We start from the raw sequence: 24,924 nt of genomic DNA on the forward strand, positions 1-24,924 counted from the left end.
GGAAGGAGTTTTAAAGGCAAAGTGAGGGTGAGGGTCAAGTAGTGCATGATCAGCTCATGGAGCTGGTAGTGAGGTGACTGCCTTCTGGTTCCAACCAGTCTGGGATCTAGGTGCTGGTGGTCAGCATGCAGTTGACTTCTTCCACCTGATGGAGGTTTTAGTATCCTTTAGTACCTCAAGGATATGGGCTCAGAATAGTATCTATAGGCCTTGAAGAGGAATTAAAAGTCTTTGACTTTGTTTTATGGCTAAACTATTATTTTGCCTTGTTTTCCTTTGTTTCTGTATTTTCTCACTTCTGTGGTTAAACTTGCTCTTTGGAACTCTGGGAAGGCCTAGGAGGCTAGAGCTTTTCTACAAACAAGAGGTGGGGGACAGGGCAGAGTCCCACTTGGCTTCAATTATATTTCAAAGTGCCAGGTTTCAAAGTCCCTATTCTGTTTATTAAAAGGTATTTTACACTTATGGAGCCTTGGTGATTATCAATAATGATTGATATGATATCAATTTCAATTCATATTTACAATTCAATCGTATCTACAATTTCATTAAAATGCAAAAATTATATAAACCCTGACCTGGTTCCTATTTGCATGGCACATGGTCTTTGCTGATTCAAACTACACTAATCCAAGAAATATCCAAACGTTATCTCATCATTTCAACTGTGATCTTTCATGATTATGAAGGAAAAGAGTCTTAACTCTAAGGTAGTGCATTGAAAGGTACTCCATCTTTCTCTTTTTGCTGCAAAGAATCATTTCTTTAAAGGAACAATTTTAGTAGCTTCAGTGAATGGATAGATGCATGGATGCATTCATGAAGCATATGCATTGACTTCTTACTGCCTGCATTGTAATCTACAGAGGCTCTAAGACATGGTTCCTGTGCTTATCTCATCAATCATTTAATATCTGCTGTATGTCGTACATGGTGCTAGGTGGTGGGAGTGCCATCCGAAGTAGTCTAGTAAGTTTCAAGATGCTACTAATCTTCAGAACAAACTCAAACATTTACAGTGGGGAATAGACCTTTTCTTAAATGCAACACCAGAGAATACGTTTAGAGAAGATTTAAGTAGGAAGCCTAAACTGCAGGGACTAAAATATAAACTCATTAAACGACTGGATGGGGATTACAAAGGACTCTTCTGTAGGTTACACAGTATGAACCTTATTTATTTACATGAGCTGAGTTGCTGGTGGTAGCATGATGTGTGAGCAAAAGTGCTGATCAGAGTAGGCTGTGGTCAGACCAAAGTATGGAGGGAAAAGTTGGCACAGACTGTGGGGAATTTTTCAGGAAGACGGAACAGCATGAAGAACAATGGATGCTAAAGGGCAAAAGGTTAAAAGAAAAGATGGGAAAAATCTGGGTGTTATTGGCCTTTGTATCCCAGGTCACTATAACACAGCTTGTTAAAGGTTTTTATAAATAATGGACGACCCCTGGAAACAGGAACCAAAACATAATGTATAAAACTTCTGCTCAGCGGATTATTTCACGTATTATACCAGAGAAGTAAAAAGAAGCCAGTTTTAGTTGACCATTATGTGCCATCTAGTATGTGGTGGTTCTTACTGGGGACAGCCAGATGCCACTGTGAATTTCTGGAACGTGTAAATCAGAAAACATTCCAGATAATGCAACTCAAATGACTTCGTAATTCAGAAATAGTTTTCTACGTTATACAGTAGTAGTTTTTGCTAAGCCAGTTTTCATAATATGAGGTCATCTGAAATTCGAATGTGTTTTTATGCTTTTGTTTTATTTGGGACCCTAAATGATTTAAAATAATCCTTTTATGTAGTTCAAATTATACTTCAGGGCAGATTTGCAACATCAATTTCTTTAGCAGACAAACTTATGTAGTAAATAAAAAACAAAAATTCAGCCAACTCTGTTACTGATAACTTTAGGTTGTGAATTTGTGACGCCCAAGTTTTTCAAATTTGACTTTATTTGCGCCAACTGACAAAGTGATTTTTGTTAAAGCTAAAATTTTCAACTTAAAAAAAATTTAATATTGAAAATCTATTAAAAAATATATAACGCATGACCATTAGTCAAAAGACACATGTATGGATATTCTGTGAAAATTATGTCTTTCTTCCGCCCTTGGTTCTCGCCATTCTGTTCCCCTCCCAGGGAAATACCACTATTTATCCTCACTTTTTATATTTTAAATAAACCTCAATATAATGAGAAGCTCTTACCCTGTATCTAATTGAACATAATTTGTTACTAAAGCAAATTATGAGCAACAATAGAGGTTAAATGTAGTAATACTACATGCAACATTTTTTAATGCAAAATAGGAATAAAATAGTAATAGTGTTCGGGAAAAAATATTGTATAAGCTCATTCTATTTGGGTGCCTGTGTACCCAGTGATCTGTAATTATTCTCTTTCTTGCCTAATATTTACTTTTAATTGTTACTATTTTAAAATAGTTCTCTGCTGAGCCCCATAAAATTTCAGTTTTCATTTTTGGAATTTTTTACATTTTTTAAGCAATCACAATTATGCCTAGTTCTTCAAATAAAGATCAAGTAATATTTTTCTCTCACTTTTTGCTCAACAACAAGTAAAGAACACATTTGTTTACTAAAAGTCAATTTGAAAATATATACTTGAATTTTTCTGTGTAACACTTATCAACATCATATACTGTATATTTACATTTTTAAAAGTTAACATTTAAAAACATTTTATAAAATAATGCATTCTAATGTCAGAGTAGACTCACAAGTAAAAAATGAAAGTAGTATGTCTTCCTTATCTTTCTTTTACATTTAAAATCCCAATTAAAGTTAAGTCGATATATGTTTATTTTGAAAATGAAGGCAAGTTTCTTCATCTTCACTTCTAATTCAGTTCAACATGAATTCCTGGCTAATTTTCCACTAATGATGGTTGTTCCCAGAGATTTAAAGTCCTTCACTGACCACTGTGTGCTCAATGGCCAGTGAAGGACTAACCTTGGTTCTTACAGGAAGAGGTGGTTTTAGGACCTAAGCAGCCTATTAAGTAGGATGGCCTCTGGTTCCTTATGTGGTGGACTCTGTGTGGCTAAGAGAAAAAACAGTGATGTTTTACCTTTGCATGAATTTAAAATTTTACATGCAAAGTTCTGCAGTTACTTGTGTTTTATAAATTATTTTCCTCATATATAATACCACTTAAAATGCTAAAAGTGTTCTTTTGGAAGGTCTGCTCAATTATGATACAAAAATTGTACATAGCTTATACTGAATTAACACTTGATTATTCCCTCCACAGGTGTTTTTTGAAATTATTCATTTTGTCTGATAACGCCATGTGAAATTTATTTTTAGGGGGATAGTTCCTATGTGAAAGATCGCTGGTGTGTTTTTGATGGATTTATGGTCTTTTGCCTTTGGGTTTCATTGGTGTTACAGGTAATTAAACACTTTTAAATTACAAGGGGGTATTTTCCAAAATGGGCATGATTTTACATTGAAAATCTAAATAGATATATTAAAGAGTATATATATATTTCATCCTGCATATTAAATGTGTTCTTTTCCATTTAATAACTATTGTATGATTGACAAACATTTCCTAATTATCATCTTGCCTCTGCTGGTAAATGGAATTCTTTTTCATCTTTTTCATAGTATTTTTAACCCTTTCGCCATTACTTTGTGTTCTAGATACTCAAATAGTTCCACCAAAGACCATGTGATTGTGTAATTTCCCAAAACATTATTTTTTTAATGTTTATTGGTTTTAAAAAGCCTAACATTTTAATCATTGTCAGTCACATTTTTGAATTATTTCTCAATCAGAAATAAAAATTAGTACCATATGAGATTATTTCTTATTAAGCAGATGTTAGAAATATATTCATTGAAATGAAGGAAAGAACATGGAGTGAGGTTTCTGTATTTGTAGAATAAAAATTTGAATTTAAAAATTAAAATTCCAGTCCTTTATGTGACTGAATTCTCACTAAAAATAGCTAAAATAATATAAATACATTGGGATAAATATTGGTTAACATAAAATGCTGTATTGCTAATAGAAAACGCCTTACCATGAGAAATGGGGAACATAGATTAAAAAGGCCTGAAGGACGGATTTTATTGAAAACCAGTAGAATTCATTCCCATGCATTCATTCAGGCTTGATTTTGCATTTAATTCAACTGAAGTTACTGTATTCTTCATTTAAAAAAAAATCAGAATAAAATAAGTTCATAGTGCATCCTGCAAACTCATCGTGGTGCTTATTGATAAGCTGTCCTTATTTTTACAAAGCTCACCTCCCCAATAATTAATTTCATCCTACATTTTAAATATGTTCTTTTCCATTTAATAACTATTGTATGATTGACAAACATTTCCTAATTATCATCTTGCCTCTACTGGTAAATGGAATTCTTTTTCATCTTTTTCATAGTATTTTTAACCCTTTCGCCATTACTTTGTGTTCTAGATACTCAAAAAGTTCCACCAAAGACCATTATTAGTGAGGAAGGCTTAGCATGCTTATTCTGTATTCTGCGTTGGCACTTTGTAATAAAAACTGTGCCTTGATGGATTATATAGGAAATGAACAAGATTAACGACACTTTCATTAGTTTATGTATTTGTTTCTCTTAAGAATGCTATAGCTTCAAAATGTACTCCAAAGAAAGTTGATTTCGGTGGAAGATAATGCAGGGCACAGGATGAACCTCTGATGCTGTCTGTATAGTCCTGACTACAAGCATTGCTAAGCGAAAGTCTGAATTGTTTGTTCACCTCTGAATTTGCAGGTATTTGAAATCGCTGATATAGTTGATCAGATGTCCCCTTGGGGCATGTTACGGATCCCACGGCCACTAATTATGATCCGGGCATTCCGGATTTATTTCCGATTTGAACTACCAAGGACCAGAATTACAAATATTTTGAAGTAAGCACTGCTTTTACGTAAGTTAAGGGGATAGGTTTATGATTTTGGGGGGTAAGTTTTACCTACTTTACCTATTTTTTCCCCCTAGGCGATCAGGAGAACAAATATGGAGTGTTTCCATTTTCCTCCTTTTCTTTCTACTTCTTTATGGAATTTTAGGAGTTCAGATGTTTGGGACATTTACCTATCACTGTGTAGTAAATGACACAAAACCAGGGTAAGTTTATCTACTAACTGCATTTTTCAAAAAATAGATCTTTATTGGAGTATAATTGCTTCACAATACTGTGTTAGTTTCTGTTGTACACCAGAGTGAATCAGCCATATGCACACACGTGTCCCCGTATCCCCTCCCTCTTGAGCCTCCCTCCCGCCCTCCCTATCCCACCCCTCTAGGTCATCACAAAGCACCGAGTTGATCTCCCTGTGCTGTGCTGCTGCTTCCCACTTTTATCTAGGTGATTCATAAGGACTTTTCTGCAGTTCTCATGAGAAAAACCTCTGTCTCAATTTTTAAAAAAGTATTTATGTGCCCTCTATGTTCTGTATTCTCTGCTTCAAAATTGTTTTGTGCAAATGTTTAAGACAAATACTCAAGACAAGCCAGACTGAAAAATGTAACCCTGTGGGAAAGTAGATTCAGCGAATTCAAAGTGTACATTTAGAAAGTTTCCTCAGCGTGGGAACATAATACCGTCAGGATATTTTCATATCTTATTTAAATAAGATGGGAATGGAAAATGGTATAACTGCTTTGAAAAACAGTCGGGCAGTTTCTTAAAAATTAAACAGACATCTCCCATATATCCCATTCATTTATTCCTGGGGCTTAACCAAGAGAAATGAAAACTTATGTCCATACAAAGACTTATACATAGACTTATGTATGCTTATACATACAAAGGCTTTATTTGTAATAGCCCACTTTGGTAACACCCCAAATTTCCATCAACAGGTAAATGGATTAACAAATTGTGGTATATCCATGTAATGACTACTATTTAGCAATAAAAGAAGTATGAGATATTGATATACATAACATCTTGAGTCTCAAGATAATTACATTGAGTAAATGAAGCTAGATGAAAAAGAGTACATATTCTGTGGTTCTATGTATATAAAATTCTAGAAAATGCAAGCTTGTCTATGATGATATAAAGGAAATCATTGGTTGCCTGGGAATAAGGGTTAGGGTAGGAGAAAGAGATGACCAAGGGGCACTAGGAAACCTTTGGGATTAGTCAGTATGTTCATTTTCTTGAGTGTGGTTCTGTGCATATGTCAGAATTTATCAAGCTGTTCTTTTTAATATGTGCAATATATTGTATGTCACGTATACCTTACTACAACTGATTTTCATCATATGGTAAGGCAGTTTTCCCCGCACTATTTATTGTGTGTCATTACTCACAGAACTTAACACTACGTTTCTCATTTACTAATTCCCTGTCTATATTTGGGTCTGTAACTATAATCTCTATTGTGCCTGATTGACCTATTTGACGATCCCTTCGCCAATATCACGCTCTGGAGCTCGTTTAAATTATAATATGTCTGTATGCCTGGGAGTCCCATTTCCTGCTCCCAGACTCACATGGGCTTAGGACCCTGTCTTCTGCTTCTTGTAGGCATTGAAACCCAAGCTCATGGCTACTGGGTACTTAGTCCCCATTGAGACCACCATTTAGTCAACTCATGTATTTCCCTTCCTCTAGTTTTTAGTTTCCTCTTATATGTTGCCATTTTGGAATGTATTTTTCTTTCTTCTAAGCCCAGATATGCATTTTTAAATGTTAGTGTTTATCCAACAGATCTAGCTGTTTGTAGTGGAAGGAGCTAAATTTAATGTAGTCCATCTTGCTAGAATTAGCACTCTGGCACTCACAGCTATTTTTTTCCCCATTTTCCTCATTACACTGTGAGGTCCTTAAGGATACATTTGGGAAAGGGTCGATAAGATTCATTTCCCTGTGGTCAGTACCTAGTATCCTAGCACAGAGTAAGTACTTAGTAACTATTTATTGACGGCATGGTTAATAACGTGTTATATTTAGACAGATAATGACAACTTTATGACAAATTGATAAAGAAGAGGAAATAAAAAAAGAACAGAGGAAGAAAAGCAAGTTGCTAAAAGTGACAAAGGAGAAATTGTTAAAAAATAGAAAAGCAACTTTAAAAGCAGAGGATAGCAGTGAATTAGTACAAACACAGGATAGGAAAGTTGAAGGAAGTGGTGAGTAAGGGAGTTGACTTGTGTGGGTGAGGGAAGAAATGCGTGGAAGGAAACCTGTAGGTAGTTTTTTTTTTTTTTAAATGTATGTGGGCTGTAGAATATGTCTAGATTGTTCCATGAATGAATATGAGGGTGGAAAAATATCGTGTGGGCAGAGACAATAGACGTAGAAGTGACGAAAAGAGAAAGCTTCTGGGTAAGGAAGCAGCTGTGTTCTAACCGCAGTGAGTTTAAGAGGCTGGTTTAGAGTTCCCATTTTATTAAAAACCAAGTTGAAAGGCAAGAATTCTCAAACTTGTTAACCCAGCTAGGAGATCAGGCATCATGCTGCAAACTTAACTTTGACACAGAAAATATAATACAAATAGGGCAGACAGGTATGAGAGTCATCTGAACTCATGGCCTTTGAATCATTCAGTAAGTCCTCTTAGCCAGCTCCGTGCTGTACTCTGTTCTCAAAAATGAGTGTCTGAAAAAAATGTTAAAAGACCTCTCATATTCTATTAGCTCCAGCTCATTACGTTATCCTAAAAAAAAGGAGTGCACTGGGAAGAATTTCATACGTGTTGGCAGACTTTTCAGTTACTAGAGACATAGCAGTTATAGGGAGACGTCTGCGTTTTCTCTTTCTTATATTTGTAAAATCTGCCCAATGGCTATGTACACACACATGGATTTTGCCTTCTCTTTATGTGACTCTTAATTTACTATTTGAGAAGAAAATACATAACTGGCCACATGGTTTTATGAGCAGTGTTACTGATGAAAACAATTTTCATAGGTTTGATGACTTATTTCAAGGACCAATCATTTCCACCATTTTTCTTTTATATTTTCAGTTCAGTGTTAACTGAGTTTTAAAGTCTCGCTCATTAGCAGAAAAACCGTCAATACAGTTTTACCGTTAGTTCCAGCCCAGACATTAATTTACTTTCTTTTTAGAGACTCAAACAGTGTCCAAAGTCAGAATGAAACATATAAAAATCCCCATTTAAAAGAATTTCCCAACTTTTTTCTTTCCTTTTGTTGCTTCTTAACTAGGAATTTCTCATAAACATCTCTGAGTCAGATATTAAGCTTTGGTATGATGGTTGTGTTTCCAGAGATAAGTGTTGCCAGTTGCTGTCATGACCTCATTTCTCTTCATCATCATCCTTTAACAATTGTTCCAACCTCTGCTTAATTTGCATGCACTGTAGCCTAATAACGGGAGAGCTTTCAGGCAGAGATGCGCCTGTTCAGAAACCTGTATGTCCTAGGTTTCACGGCTGACCTCCAGAACTGATTATGTTTAATCTGTGAAGCAAACAGGATAAATAAGGAAGGAATTCAATACATGGAATTTTGCTTTTGAATGGAGCTGATTTCTTATAAAGCAGATAGAAGGGCATCTCAGCTGTGTCCTCTGTAGCATTACTAGTAAAGCTTTAGCTTCTTCTCTGGTAATGAATTGTGACCTAAGGCAATTATGGAAGAAGTAATGGGGTTTGACTAAGCAAGGCAGTTCATATCCTAAAGAGAGCTGAGGAGGGCAGTGGCCTGTGGCAGAAACAGGTGTTGCAAAATGCCAAACGTGCTGGCAGAAATCTCCCTGAAGCTAAAAGAGGGACATGTAAAAAGGAGCTGGTAGGTGAAATAGAAAAGGTGAAGATTTACCTGACACCTGATTATCATTCCTGAGAAAGGAGAGAAATTTATTCATAGCTTAGTATCAAATAATGACATCTCATCCCCAAGACTGAGATAATTAGAAAAGCTTTAAGGTAAGGAAATGTAAATGTTAAGTTCATAAAAGTTTACTACGTGGAGAGAAGATTCAACCACGAGTCTGGGTGAATATTTGTAATGACTGGACCATCAGCTTTAAGACCCAGAGTAGGGGACCACACGTCACAGGCACCCAGGACAATCCTGGTGTATCCCTGTTGCTGCAGAGTAATTACTAATAACTTCCTTTGTGATCTCAGGAGAGCCTCAGTATGGACAATACATTTTATGGTTACCCCACCCAACGGCAGTTTTTAGGACTTGGTGGTATTTTACAAAATATCGCTAAGACTTAGACCAGAGACAATATAAAGCCAGATTTGGGGCAGTTTTCTATTGCTGGTCCAAATAAAAAATTTTTAAGTTTTCCCTTTAGGGTACTTATAAAATAAATGAATGATTGTCTTATAAATTCCGTTCACAACATAACGAGGTTTTTTAAAAATGGAGAGGTCAGAAGAATTAAAAATAGAAACATGGGACTTAGAATATTAATTTTTAATTTCCATGGATTTATCAAGAGAGGGTTTTGTAGAATATGTAAAATCATAAGTGCCTCAAATTCATGCAAAGGTCTGTGAAGTCTTCTTGATTAATATTTAAACTTCTTTTGAAAAGATGAAAAAAGACTACTCTATTTAACTTACAGGGCTCAGGCTGAGATATCTGCCAAGTGGGAGATATAAGAACAAGTTTGGATATTGGAAACATTTTCTTTAATATTTAAGAAATGAAAGTACTCTGATGATATATGTAGATTTCTAAATAAATTAATAGCAATGATTGTGGAACACCTATTATGTCTCAGATATTTTGCTTGTAACTACTTTTTAGAACAATCTGAAAGGATTATTTCCCCCATTTTGCAGATGAAGACACAGCCTCAAAGAGGTTAAATAATGTGTCCACATGGTAAACGAGAGAGCTGGGATTTGAACTCCCAGCCCATGCTTGTGCCGCCATTTAACCAACCTCTGCAATGTTATAATCCCACATTCATAAACCTATTTCACATACAGACCCACATCTGTAACCATAAACTCTTCATAATATATGTCGTAGAGAAAATTAAAACCATATTACAGCTGGTTTCTATCTCTATGTTGATGTTATATTCCAGGGGGTTCAGTCTCATCTGAATCTATAAAATAGTGATATGCAATATATTTGTATTACTCCATATATCTCTTTTAAATTTGTCGTGCACATGCATCTCAAAGATGCAGACCACTTGAGCCACCAGTTAGATGAACCTTTCATATGATGATAATGGTTTAAAATTAAATGTAAGAAAATATCTGAGGGAGTTCCTTGGTGGCCTGCTGGTTAGGATTCTGGGCTTTCACTGCCATGGCCCAGGTTCAATCCCTGGTCAGAGAACTGAGATCCCACAAGCTGTGTGGCATGGCCAAAAAAAAAAAGAAAATATTTGAGAATCAACTAAACTCCCATATGAAAAATTAATACCTGTGTGATTTTCACCAAAAGAGCAAAAGCATTCGTGAGAGTCTTCAGGATAAAAAAAGAAAATCCTACAGTTTGAAAAGGGTAGAAAAGAAATCGAGTAATTTATTTTGGTCAGTTATACTATAGCACTTCTTTTGATCTTATGTTTACTTCCCCCAAAGAGGATAATGTAATAATATAGATTTTATTATTAATATGATTAATAATATATTTATTATATATTATAATCATATGCAATGCTAATTTATAATTATTATATTGTAATTAATATGTTAATAATTATAGTAACTAGTTAATATAATTATTAATATATGACTCCGATTTATTGTTAGTGGAAATAACCTTCATTGAACAACTGATATCTGTTATTTTCTCATTTAATACTCCTAACAATCTGGTAAGTTGTGTTCTACTTTTACACTCCTTATTACAGAGAAGGAAATTGAAGCTCAGTTTCCTTGAAGAAGATGTCTAAGATGAAACAGCTTGGAAGTACCAGAAGCAAGGTTTAAAACCAGATCTCCTTGACACTGATTTCTGTGCTTTTAAATGTTTACTGTAATTCTGTCAATATGTGAGGTGATCTTCAGCATGTGTCTCTCCAGAGTATTTGAGTAAAACCTTTAATTCTTCTTTGGTTCCAAGAAGCGCATGCTTAGGAGACAAGTTCTAAATGGGCTGTATGAGTAAGTGGTTAAGGCTGCCTGTTTGAGGGCTGAGTTCTCAGATGATGCACTGCCACTTCGGAACATACTGCATGAATGGGAAATGAAGAGCGTGCCGATCCAGCCCCTGGCAAAGAGTGTTGACTGTAGCTGCTTTCGTAGACAGCATATGTAGTATCATTGTGATGTCTCAAGTTCAGCCAGACCAGCCTGCTTTTCCCCGGGATAGAAGCCGCACCAGCATGCCATGACTATAGCGGAACAAGCAGTCCGTTTCGGGAATTCATTTCTAGGGTTAGCTCTCTTAAGCAGAGAGAAATAGAGTCAGTAGGGTGTATACGTATAGAGAGAAAAAGAGATTTATTTAAGCAGTTGGCTCATGTGATTGTGGGGACCAGCAAGACCAAAATCTTCAGAGCAGGCCAGCGAGCTGGAAATTCCAGCTGGAGTTGATATTGAAGTCCTGAGTCCAAAGGCAGTCTGGAGATAAAATTCTTTCCTCTTTGGAGACTTCTCTCTTAAGGCCTTCCACTAATAGGATGAGGCCCACCCACATTATAGAGGGTCTTCTGCTTTACTTAAAGTCTACAGATTTAAATGTTAATCACATCTAAAAAACACTTTCATGGCAACATCTAGACTGATGGGGACCAAAGATCTGGACAACACAGTCTATCCAAGGTCACAAATAAATTCAGCCTATAAATTTAGACTGTGTCAGGAGCTGTATGAAATTGAAAGTTACACTGGGCAACAGTCGAGTTGGGAAGAATCCAATGAAGAGTTGACCACACAAACATGAGTGACACGGGTCCCAAGTGCCAGAAATGAAAAGCGTGGGTGCTTTGAGAATTTCTAATAGGGAAACCTAACCCAGTCTGAGTGACTTAGGGTGGCTCCCCTGAGAAGGTGACATTCAGGCTGGGCCCTGAAGGCTTAAAAAATGGGACTAACGAAGCAAAGATGGGAGGAGAGATTTCCAAGCAGGGGAGAAGGTTCTGCAGTAGATGGAGCTCATGGAGAGCTGGGGGAAGACAAACATGGTTGGATGCTAGGACACTTGGAGGGGCAGGAGCCAGGTCCTTCACGGTCTTGTAGATCATATTAAAGATTTGTCACTGACCGACACAATGTAGGACAGTGATTATGAAAAGCCTCTCTACGTGCCTGTGACAAATGGATAAGAAGGGCTGAGAGAGGCTGCAGAATGACCAGTTAGGAGGCCGGATTCTGGTGCAGGTAGAGGTGGACATGGAGAGTTGAATGAACCCAAAAGATATTTTGGAGAATATTTAGGGAACATGATGATTAGTTATAAGGGTGACAGGAGAATAAGGTATCAAGGTGATTCCAAGATATCCGGATCGCTCAACACTTTGGATGGTGGTGCTCTGGTGCTGCTTGTGATGAGAGGGAACGTTGGCAAAGGGTCTGAGTTTAGTATGGGGTCCATAGAGTTGGAGGTGCTTGTGGTGTAGCAAAGTGGAGAGATCTAACAGGCAGTTGGACATCTAGCTCTGGGACTCTAAAATGGCATCTAAGATAGTAGAGAATTGAAACTATGAAAGTGGACTTAATTGCATAGGGAGAGAGCATCATGAAAGCCAAGGACCAAGCTCAGAGCAACTCAGTACTGAAGGTGAATTACAGGAGGAGGAGATGGAAAAGGAGAATGACCTGAGACATATGGACAGAACTAGCATCTTCAAAGCCAGCCGCGTTGTGTCTCTCTGAGCCTTCCTTTCCACACAGGCACAGTTCTCTAACCACAACCGGAAAAGGCTTTCCACATTGAAGAACTTGTGCGATTAGGTGGGGCCCACTTAGGTAATCCAGGATGATCTCCCCAACTCAAGAGTTTTAGCCTTGTTCACATCTGTACCTTAATTCCTTTTTGCCAGGTAAGATAGTATATTCACAGGTTCTGGAGGTGAGAACGTGGACGTCTTTAGGGGGCTGTGAGTAAGAAAGTATTGATTCCCACTTAAGCATGAATGGATATTTATTATGACTGGGAGAATCATTGTCTCTATTTAGGATATGGCTGGTTGGAGCGAGAATTTCACCCCCTTGAAAGTGGCGGGGGTGGGGGGAGGTGGAGGTGGGATGAATTGGGAGATTGGGATTGATATATATACACTAATATGTATAAAATAGATAACTAATAAGAACCTGCTGTACAAAAAAATAAAATTCAAAAATTCAAAAAAAAAAAAAAGAAAAAAGAATTTCACCCCCCCTAATTCCAGAGAGCCTCTTGTTCTATCCTGACTATCTGAGGGAAAATGAACGAGGAGGTAATTAACAGTAACAAATAAAAATAAAATCTACAAAATTCTTGTTAACTGAGAAGATGAAACTAAGATAAATAACCAGTAGATATTCTGAAACTCATGATGTTCATCTCAGTTTTTAGAAAGGATATTTATCATGTGGTTTTAGATACGTAAGTTCCAGAGCAATTAATCATCTAATAAATATGTCTCTAATAAGCATCCTCTAAGAGCTTGATGTTGGCAAAAATAACATGTTTCAAATCTGCTGCCTCTGAAGCCAAAAGATTTCAAAATACTATCTGTGCTGGTGAGGGTTGTGCTTCAAATGGGAATCAGTACTAATATGAAAGAAAAAACAAGTGGAATCAAAGAGGAAAAAATACCCTAATATTTATAAGTTAATGAAAATGATCAAAATAGTTAACAATTATTGACTGATTAACTTATTTCCAGTGCTATTCTGAGAGTGGTACATTACCACATTTAATCATTAAGACCCCCACACACAAGGTAGGTATAATTGCCATCCCCATTTTTGAAATGTGGAAACTGAGGCTGTCCTTGCCAGGGCTAGGGGTTCAATCTAGGGAATGTACAAACTTCAAACTATAAATTACAATAGGTCACACCTAGCACTTATTGTCTACCAAGTGCCTGTTTTAAGTATTTTACAGATGTAACATTTTCCCCACAGCTCCTTGAAGGAAGTATTTTCCCGCCATCATAGAGATGAGGAAACTGAGGCACAAATTGGCGAAGTCACACATGTAGTAAGGGCTGAGCCAGAATTCACACCCAACAGACTGGCGCCAGAGTCCAGTTATCCAAATAACTGAAAGATGATGTTTTTTGAAACCGTTTTGTGTAGACAGAGTGTTTTTGTCAGATATTTGCTGCTGTTGTCTTTTTAAAGTATTGGAAGTGAAAAAAAATTACTGATTTTGATGGGCTAGTACACTTTCCCCTTCCAGCACTTCACCTTACCTTCCTCACTTACGAATTAAGAACTAGGTCATCTATAAGGTTTCTTTCAGCTGCACAATTCTGTGAACAAAATGCTTTCAGGATCACGTACCAAAATTCCTTCTGTTCTTTTGAGAATCCTTTATTGTTGTGTTTTCACATGCCAGGATTTATGTTACATTTTATTATTGTAATGACTAATAATCATTTATAGTAAGCATTTATTGAGTGCTTGAAACACGCTAGGTGCTGTGATGAATGCATTACTTGGTTTATTTTACTTAAAGCTCACACAAGCTTCTCTCCCTGTTTCACAGATGAGGAAACCGAGCTTAGAAACATTTAAAATTATTCAAGTCACACAGCCAGTCAGTGGCAGAGCTTGGAACCAACCCAGAAAGCCTTCCTCTGAAACTCTGAAGCCCAGTCCCCTTACCACTTTGTTCTGATGTGTGGGTACAAACTCAAGAACATAGAGTCAGGCTAGACTTAAGCGAAGATGCATCATTTGGCCTGCGTATAAGAATGTAAAAGGAGGGGAAATAAGTGACGTGTGTGCCTAAAATCATATCTTTCTGACACACCAAGTGGTGATTTCCACAAGCAGAGCCTTTCCTTTTGCATGTGGGGGTCCAAAGGACCAGCTTAAAATATGACAATTATTTAAACATTCCCTGAGATGTATTGACAAATTAGTTCACTTGCTGCTAACAAAGAGCAGAACCCTGAAGGAGTAAACATAGAAGTTTGTTTTGACTGAGATGGAACTGGGCAGTGTATTACCAGGGATTGTGTGCATGTGTGTGCGTAAGACTGTGTAAAATTGTGTATGTCTTTGCAGGAGATTGTGTGTGTGTGCACATGGGCATGGTGGCCTCCAGCAGCTAAGGGATCGTGGAGAGTTAGGCATCATACTCTAGAGAAAACATGTTATATAAAGGGAAGTGGCCAACTGAATGTAAGAGGATATTAAAAAAAGCAATGTGACCCAACACATCTGCCTCAATTTGGCCATAAGCAGAGGAGACTGAGACAGTCCTAAGGTTGGTCCCCATTTAGGAAATGCCTGGAAACATTGATGTAGTGGGAAATGACTATAATAAAGTCATGGGTTTGTAAGGTTTGTGGAATCATCTAGCTTAAACTTTGGCCCCTACACAAGCCATGTCAGTCATCTCAGATAGCAGCTATTTGGGGCCCATTTTAAGGTCCCAGAATGAGATTCCACAATCACCTTTCCAGTGGTTACCTGTACTCACTACCAAGAAATCCATTACACTCTAAATCCTTCTACATCAACTTAATGTCCAGTGTGTTCTCCAGAAAGATGAAAAGTAATTATATCACCAACTACCTAAAAAATAAATAAAACCCTGTAATACTCCTGGAGCTATCACTAAATCAGCCCATAATCTCTCTCTTTCCAATGTGATATCTTTAATTCCTTCAGTCTCACTTTATGTATCTGGTTTTTTTTCTAAACTGAACATCTGACAACCCAGAAGAAGGCCAAGTATCACTTATGAGACTTACAGTACTTTTGTACCATATGGAGAGTGATTGTCATCATTTACTGTTGCTTAGAAGTGAAGTAGCATTTGTGCCCATAGTAGGAGAAGGATTTGTGGATAACAAGGAGTCCCCAGACAAGTTAACATTCCTTGCAAGTCTACAGAAAAATTCCTTCCTTCGCTTTTTCTGAGTCTTGGTCTTCAATGACAAAAACCGTCATGGCGATAATGTTCTTATAAAGAGCTTCTGTGTGGATGAATCAGGTACCGTTTGAGAATGTTCATTGCATTAATGTTATGAATACCATTCATGAATCAGGAATCTTAAATCTGTGTCCATATGCAGCAGTTACTAATGAAGAATGATTACATTATGCATTTTAATCAACACTTACACTTGTTGAAAGTGTCTGATCCTTTTCTGTGTTGTTTGCAGAAATGTAACCTGGAATAGTTTAGCTATCCCAGATACACACTGCTCACCAGAGCTGGAAGAAGGCTACCAGTGCCCCCCAGGATTTAAATGCATGGACCTTGAAGATCTGGGACTTAGCAGGCAAGAGCTGGGCTACAGTGGCTTTAATGAGATAGGTCTGTCTTACTGATAAAACACCTTTTCAGTTTCTATTTTACAATGTTTATGAAATGGAGAAAATATTTGTATAATTGATATTTTATGTTCAGACTGGCTGTAGTTTTTAAGAAACACAACTGTAAGTTTTAATATATTCTCCCTTACAGTCTATAACATACAGTCTGTGTCTATGTATATTCAGCAGTGTCTGTATAGACTTAAATATCTCTCAATTCTTAATTATAGCATTTAAAACTATTTGTCTGTTGAGTAAGGTTCAGGGTTGTGGACTCAAAGAACCCTTTGAGTCAACAAGACTTGGTTTCCTTCCACATTTAACTAGTAGGCAAGGTAAGTCTTAAGTAACTGGAATACTAGACATTGAGGAGTGCGTGAGAGCCGAAAAGTAATTCTGGAACAGGATACAGGTAATGAGATACTTAATGAATGTGCATCAACTATATAACAGCGGTATGGGAAATGCTTGTATGTGAATATGATGTGCCAAACATGTACATTGATACGTGCCTTGTCCTATTATGTCCTGAAACGTGCCGTCACGCACAGTAAAGAAAGAACTTGGCATCTGCCGTTTAGTTGGTATCATTGCATTTGTTACAATTCCATGCAAGTTGCACATCTTTCATGATTGAAGCAAAAAAACATGGGATTCTAAACAATTATTTTATGCTCTGAGAATTTGTCTCAGTCAGCTCAGGCAGGCATAACAAAATATCGTAGACTGGGTGGCATAAACAACAGAAATTTACTTCTTACCAGTCTGAAGGCTGGAAGTCTGAGACCAGGATGCACCATGGTTAGGTCTGGTTACCCCTCTCCCTGGCTTGCAGATGGCTGTCTTCTCTCTGTGTGCTTATGGGATGGGTTGGGGGGAAGAGAGAGAGAGAGAGAGAGAGTGGGGAGAGAGGGAGAGAAAGCTCTCTGGTCTCTTCTTATAAGGACACTAATCCCATCATGAGAACCCCACGCCTCAAAACCTGGTCTAAACCAAATCAACTTTTAAAGGCCCCACCTCCTAATGCCATCACATTGGGGGATTAGAGCTTCAATATATGAATGGCAGGGGCTGAGGGAGTGGACATAAACATTCAATCCATAGCAGAGTTGTTGGAGTCATTTGAAAAAATTTAATTTTTTCTTAAAGTTTTAAGGCCCAGGTACATTTAAGAGAGTTCTAGACACTTTTACCCAGGTCCTAAGAGGAAAGTCTTTCAGTGTGTAATGGGATGGTGGTTGTGCTCTTTTGGAAGCCAAATCTACTTATTTTTAATCTGTCTTTTGGTGTGGTTTCACTTTTTATTGGGCCAGCTGTACAATGGGGATCTCATAGCCAGGAAAGAGTGCATCACCCCTGTCTACCCAGGAGGGAAACTGGTTCAAACCCAGCCCATCCACCTTCACACATCAGACAGAGTGGCTGATAAATCCTATTCCCACCCTGGCCTTTGGTCCTAGCAGCTCCTGGATAGTGTTATGCAGGATGGCATAATGAACTCTGGGATAAGTGTTTGAATTTCAGAAAGAACATGTGAAGATCTTGCACTGAGTGAGGAATATGTTCTAGATATATGAACTAAACCACAAGGCTACAGCCTTTGGACTGAATACAATACTGAAATTGGGCTGAAAGAAGCATAAATAGTTGGTATTTTTAAAGAGTGCATTTTGCAAATAAATCCCTAAATTTTATTCTTATATATTTAGTATGCCCTCATAGTAAATGTCCAGCATTGTATTGATAGTTAGATGGGCATTCTTCTTTTGGCCAATGATACAGTTTTCTGGTTCATAAAAATTTAGAAGCCAACAGAGGTAAAGCATTTTAATTTGCTGTCTCTCTTATACTTCCCTGGCTTTGGATCAATCTTACATCCTTCCCCCTGTCTCAAAAGTGCAAAGATTATGCCAGTGACTTTCAGGCATGAGCAGGAAATCACAGGTGTGGTGTGGGAGATGAGATACGTTATAGATTTAGTAACCTGCTCGGAGCAAGCTCCCAGCTGGGGCAGGACTGGCATGCATGGCTGGTTAGAGCCTGTTGCTCTTTCTTTTAGGGGCTGAGTGTGCCCATGTCTTGGATGGAGAGTGGCCAGCATTCAAGAGTTAGGCTGTCCTTGCACTGGAAATCTCCAAGCCTTTAAAATCATGTTGCTAAATCAAATCGCCCCCTGACCATTTTAAATGCAGCAGTTGTGCCTAAACTCCAACTGCTGCATTATATTAAAGTGGATTTATCTTTTTTTCACTGTGACTTACAGTAGCTTCACCTAATGTAGGGGACAATATCTCTTTGAGCAAGGAAGTCTCCTTCTAAAGCCTGTGGGCTTAAGAAGCCCAGCTGTAGGAGGGAATTGCCCTGGAGGGTGGTAAGCTCCCACAAAGGCAGTAATCTTACTGTAGCTCTACTGTTTATTTGCACATTGATCTCCCAAGGATTTAAGCTCCTGGAAAACAGGAAGCACATCTTTTTATCTTCATGTCTCCAGGGCCTGGAGCAATGCCTGCTTGGTAGGAAACCCTTTATAAATATTTACTAATGGACCAAAGTATGTACCCTTTTGAATTCATAGGTGACACGTCATATTTGTATTAGGATGTAGAGCCATAATAGAGAATTAAGCTGTTTTCTCATTGTTCTTTTCCCTGATTTCGTCTGCTTTTGTTGGCAGTGTTCATTCTTCCTCATGACTTCCCTTTCTATACAAGCTTAATTTGGTCTATTTTCTTCTTTTTCTCAAACGATGATTGAATTCAGCATCATTGTAGCACTAATGGTTAGATAATGAAAATGTTGCCTTTGAACTATAATCAAAAAATGTTAACATGGTCCCTATAGTTTAGATTGAAATTGGTAACTATTTCCTGATATTATGTATCTATGTAGATACACAAACTAGTGTTTTAGATTATTTTGAAAGTTCTTATGGAAACAAAAGATAATGTTTCACCAAAATGAGGAAATTAATTTTATTAGGTACATGTGATCATCTCTTTCTGCATGCAGCTAAACTTAGAAGATAATTAGGTACCTAACTGTGTATTTAAATTTGGCCGGTGTACTCTCTATATAAGTAATCATGGTTAATTTAAAAGGAGCATGTTTCCTTTTCTTACTAGTCCAAATTATCATGCAATACATTGAATTTCAAGCATTTATAAAATTTTATTTATAAGTAGCTTCATGTCTCATTAAAATTTAATATTGATGATGTTGAAAAACTCAATTTTTAAAACTATATTAAGAGCCAGAGTCATTAGGTAGAAAAAATTACAGAGAGCCCCTATTGTAAGATTGCGGAGTAAAGAGACCTTTTCGTCTCTAAAATCATCCAAACGTCAAGGATACTGAGAAACAGAAATGCAGTGTCCATATTTAAGGACTCTGAAAAGCTTATAACTGTAAACCCCAATATCAGAGGGCCAGGTGTCTAACAGAAAACTTCCCGAAAAGACTCTGGCTACTGAGGACCTCAGAGCGGAAAGAAGACTGGCGTTCTACAACAACCAGTGTTCATCGTTCATTCAGTTTAAAAATTCAACAATAAAAATTAAATTATAGAAAATAAAAATAAAATGAAATAAAATGACCAGTGTTCCCACAGAAGCAGAATAGTCCTCTCTTCGAGTCAGGGTATCACTGTGTAGCTGACGGTAGGAGTTTTCTGGAATTCCATGTGGCATCACAGAGGAGAGGCCCTTATTCTGCAGGCAGCTGGGAGAGAGAGAGCTGTGGGCACCCCGAGACGGCTGATCAGCATAGACTAGGATGAGGGGAAGACTCCAGCTTTGCAAATCTGGCTCTACCTTACGATGACCTCACCGATTCTCAAGCATCATTCTCAGGCCAATTAAATCGAAACCTTACAGTGATTGAAGGCACAGATGGCTCTAAAAAGTTCTCTGGGTGATTCTAGCGTGCATGCCGAGTGTGAACCACTGAAGCAACACCGATACACACCCAACTTGTGAAAATCTTCACTTCTACCCCACAGCATAACTTCACCCTTCCCTACGTGAAACAGGACAAATATCTGGTGCTGTCAAAATCAGTGTCAAAGGTGAAGGATAATAAAAAAGAATCAGGACCATTTCTATAAAAATGTGCCTTTCAGTATATTTAAAATTGAAAAAAAATACTCAAGATATATATAACTCAAAAGAATTGCAGAAAAAGAAGACTTAAATATACACATTAAAAGGGTACAAATTGACTCAGTAAATTGACAGAGAACAGTCAACACTTAGGCCTGTCTTAGTAAAGATGCTAGAATTCAAAGCTAAAGAAAACATCCATTGGGTATCTTGAAAAAAAAGAAAAGATCAAGTCAGTTCTAAGGCAGACCATCAGAGGGGCCTGAAACTTCATGTCAATATTCAGCTCTCAGATATAACGTCACAATGCTTACAGGGTCCTTAGGGAAAGAATGTGTCAAACCCTTTTTGATTATTTTTGAAGAGGCAAGAATTCCGAGACTTCATTTTACATGAAGTCTTCTTGAAGCCATTCAGCCAATCAAGAATAACTAACTGGTCATGGGCCTGGTCTCTAGTATGTATTCACTGTAAGAGCAAAGCTAATACAACTGTAGGATGTACAGACTATAGTGTAAATGTTACAAACTGTGATTGTGTGGAACAGAGGACAAGATCAACAGGGGAGGTAGGGTGAGGATGTGGATGTTTATACTTAGCAGTAAAAAACAAGTATCATTTTATACAATATATGAATCCAGCAATGGAGGCATAAGGATACCTGCCATGAAAATGCATTACAAAGTCAAAAACGACTTTAGAAAAAATTCAAACTTAAAATAATGGCCTTGGGGTTTGGATCATGGCTGTACTGTATACTAGCGTGGTGACCTTGGGAAAGTAAGGAACCTCTCTTGCCTCGATTTCCTCATCTGTGAAATGGGTGAGTGATAGACCTACCTTACAGGGTTGTCAGAAGCAACTGAGAAACTACACATAGAATAGTGTCTGGCACAGCACAGACACACGATGAGCTAGAAATTAGAGATACGGTGGCAAAATAGGAATACATCACTGTTATTTGAGAGTAAGTGACCACTTTAACAAAGAAGGGCAGGATATAGATGCTTTCAGATTAGCACCTCGATGTCTGATATTATTCCCTTTTCTTTGAGCCAGTTTGTCCCTCAGGTTGTTCAGGATCTTACAGCAAAGGAGAAGAGTGGAGGGGATGGGAACAAGGTGTTCTTAACTTTGCATTATTCTGCCATTAACTAATATCTCAAATTTTACTTCATTCTAATCAGTGTATAGAGGGCCAATATTTGGGGTTGTTTAGTCTTTTTTAAAAATTTATTTTATTGAAGTGTAGTTGATTTACAATGTTGTGGTAATTTCTGCTGTATAGCAAAGTGATTCAGTTATACATATATATACCTTCTTTTTCAGGTTTTTTCCATTATGGTTTATCACAGGATATTGGATATAGTTCCCTGTGCTCTACAGTAGGCCCTTGTTGTTTATCCATTCTATATATAATAGTTTGTATCTGCTAATCCCAAACTCCCAATCCATCCCTCCCACTTGGCAGCCACAAGTCTGTTTTCTCTGTCTGTGAATCTGTTTCTGCATTGTGGATAAGTTCATTTGTGTCATATTTTAGATTCCACATATAAATGATATCATATGGTATTTGTCTTTCTGACTTATTTCACTTAATATGATAGTCTCTAGGTCCATCCATGTTGCTGCAAACGGCATTATTTCATTCTTTTTTATGGCTGAGTAATATTCCATTGTATATATATACCACATCTCTGTATCCATTCCTCTGTTGATGGACACTTAGGTTGCTTCCATGTCCTGGATATTGTGAATAGTGCTCCTATGAGCATCGGGGCGCATGTATCTTTTTGAATTAGAGTTTTGTCCAGATATATGCCCTGGAGTGGGATTGCTGGATCATATGGCAACTCTATTTTTAGTTTTTTGAGGAACCATAAGTGTTTTCCATAGTGGCTGTACCACTTTACATTCTGGTGGTGTTTAGTCTTTGTTAATCAATTATTCCTCTCTTGCCACTCTGAAAATTATCCTCACTCTGGTGTTTTACCTGTCTCTTATCCCTATTTAGCCTGTACCATGGAATTTTTACAGTTTCATTAAGGCTTGGATATGTAATTTTATTTATCCCTACGCATTTGAACTTGTGGGCCCCAGATTCCAGCCACATGTGTCTTTAGCAGCCTTTCAACAGATGCTCCTTCCACAGCCCTAAGCAGGGCATCTGGCAGGGCACTGAGAAGAAGCCACGGCTGCGCCGCTTCCTGGACTGCTTCCAGCACTCAGTGGAAGCTCAGTCTTCTGTCCTCCCCTAAATCCCTGGGTCAAAGGGTGACCGAGATGCTGGCTGCTTCTCATTTACAGACCTCTGCATCATCGTTTCAGGGGAACCTTTCCTGTGGCTCATTCTTCAGGACCTCAACGCACACATCCGCTCTAAGACGTTAGCCTGTGCACCTGAGACACCCCGCACCCCCACGGTCTAGGCCTACTGAGGAATAGACGTTATTGAAAGGACATATTTGAAGATCACAGAATCTGTTTAGCAGACACTCAGATTCTGTGATTGAAGCGAGTGTGTGTGGATGTAGGTAGTAAGCATGCAGTGTAAAGGTCTGGGGACAGAGGACACCCAAAAAACCCATGCTGTAGAGGTAAAACCAAACAAATCGTATCCACTTAGTCTATTTAGAAAATGTGTCTACTTCCGCTTTCTGAGTATTTACCCCCCTTGCAGCCTGTCTCTTCCTGTGTCTTACCACACGCTCATCAACATGCAGGACGCACAACCCGAGACACTGCAGTTTTCTGTGATGGCACTAAACGTGGAATTAGAGGAGCTTTGAGCTGGAAAAGATGAGGCAGTCCCGTGGCTCACTGACACAGTTTTCCAGGTGGAGAAACTGAGCATCAGAGCCAGACTGGTCAGAATTCCAGAAAACTCCACACCAGTCAGGGCTAAACTCCCTCCTCATGATTCGCAGACTCACCCCATAACTTACTGTCTCCCTCAGACCTTTTTACATTTCAGATCAGTGTTTAATTCAGAAGGAAACTCAAAAAATACCTTGCAAAGCTTAGCTGTATTCTTAATTTTGTAGTAGGAGGTTAGCGTCACTCACCTTTGGTAAAATGCTGGTGGAGAGGACAGCTATGCAAACAGATGTGATGTGCCAGTTAGAACAAAAAGCAACAACAAGATCCATCACGTGTGGGAAGGAAATCACAGCCCAAGAAACTGGCAATTTTCTTGTCACGATATTTCAAAAGAGGGTAAGAAATTGGGTACAGAAGATGAATACAAAGCTATTCAGATGGTGGTTTTTAACTCTCCATTCATTGTACAGTCAGGTAAAAAACAAAACATGTTTCCTTTCGATAGAACAATCCAATGAATGTCATTTAATGATAAAATTCACCCTGGGAGGTCGCTCAGGAAATAAATAGCTATCAGGCATTTTTTGGTTGTTTGCCTTCAGAATCATAAGAACAAAAAAGAAAAGCTCAATTTTTAAAATGTCAGAATGAACTAAACCTGATTGAAACAATTTATATCAGAAAAAGGAAGCCCATAAGTAAGATCAACCTATAAACAGGGCATTTGGAAGATAGCTAATCAAAAAACCATTTAAATTATACGTGTGGGCTTCCCTGGTGGCGCAGTAGTTGAGAGTCCGCCTGCCGATGCAGGGGACATGGGTTCGTGCCCCAGTCCGGGAAGATCCCACATGCCACGGAGCGGCTGGGCCCGTGAGCCATGGCCGCTGAGCCTGCGTGTCTGGAGCCTGTGCTCCGCAACGGGAGAGACCACGGCAGTGAGAGGCCTGCGTACCAAAAAAAAAAAAAAAAAAAAAAAATTATACATGCTTTTAATGCTACATGGACCGTATATAGTGGACTATTTTCCTTATTCTATCTACACCGTAATCAAAGATAAAGCCAGGAAATAACAAACACCATGTTCTTACGGTGACTCATTGTCAGCAGACAGTCTTTATTATTATAATTACTGTCATTACTTATGACAACTACTGCTATCATTTATCGATTGTTTATTATGTATCTGGCATCAGGCAAAAGGTTTTCCATCCCTTGTGTTTTTTAATTCTCAAATTAAATCCGTAAGGTATCATTATTCCCAACTGGTAAGTGACAAGAAAGAGATGAGAAAGAATTGATTCGCCCACAGTCACACACAGGCCACAGTTGGGAGCCAAGGCCTACTGCCCCGTGTGCCAAGGTCAAAGCCTGTGTTTTCTGTCTGCAAACTCTGCCTTATCTGTGAGGTCAGCCAAGAGTGACCGCCATTCCCTGTGGCTTGTCAGGATGGCTGGTCCATTGTAGAGTCTCATGATGGTGGGAGAGGAGACATGTTCTCCAATGTAATAATCCACCAGACATCCTGCCTTCTCATCCTGAAGTCTTGAGGACACAGGGGTGAGTGTGAAGAAGGGTCATGTCCACTGCAAACCGAGGGCCACTCAGG

The 24,924-nt window shown here is 38.1% G+C and overlaps 1 protein-coding gene across 3 annotated transcripts in view; it reads left to right on the forward strand.

Annotated features, from left to right (window-relative positions):
• The window catches only part of NALCN (sodium leak channel, non-selective), a gene marked incomplete at its 3' end in the record, with an annotated part of 278,612 nt that overhangs the window by 8,457 nt on the left and 245,231 nt on the right, over positions 1-24,924 (forward strand). For all 3 annotated transcript variants that reach the window (XM_082675905.1, XM_082675903.1, XM_082675904.1), the window contains exons 3-6: positions 3,339-3,422; positions 4,784-4,923; positions 5,012-5,140; positions 16,245-16,399. In XM_082675905.1, coding sequence (XP_082532031.1) covers positions 3,339-3,422; positions 4,784-4,923; positions 5,012-5,140; positions 16,245-16,399 — 508 coding nt within the window. The remainder of the gene's footprint in view (positions 1-3,338; positions 3,423-4,783; positions 4,924-5,011; positions 5,141-16,244; positions 16,400-24,924) is intronic.

This window comes from Grampus griseus (genome assembly GCF_964374135.1).
Source record: "Grampus griseus genome assembly, chromosome: 18".
NCBI classification, from domain to species: domain Eukaryota; kingdom Metazoa; phylum Chordata; class Mammalia; order Artiodactyla; family Delphinidae; genus Grampus; species Grampus griseus.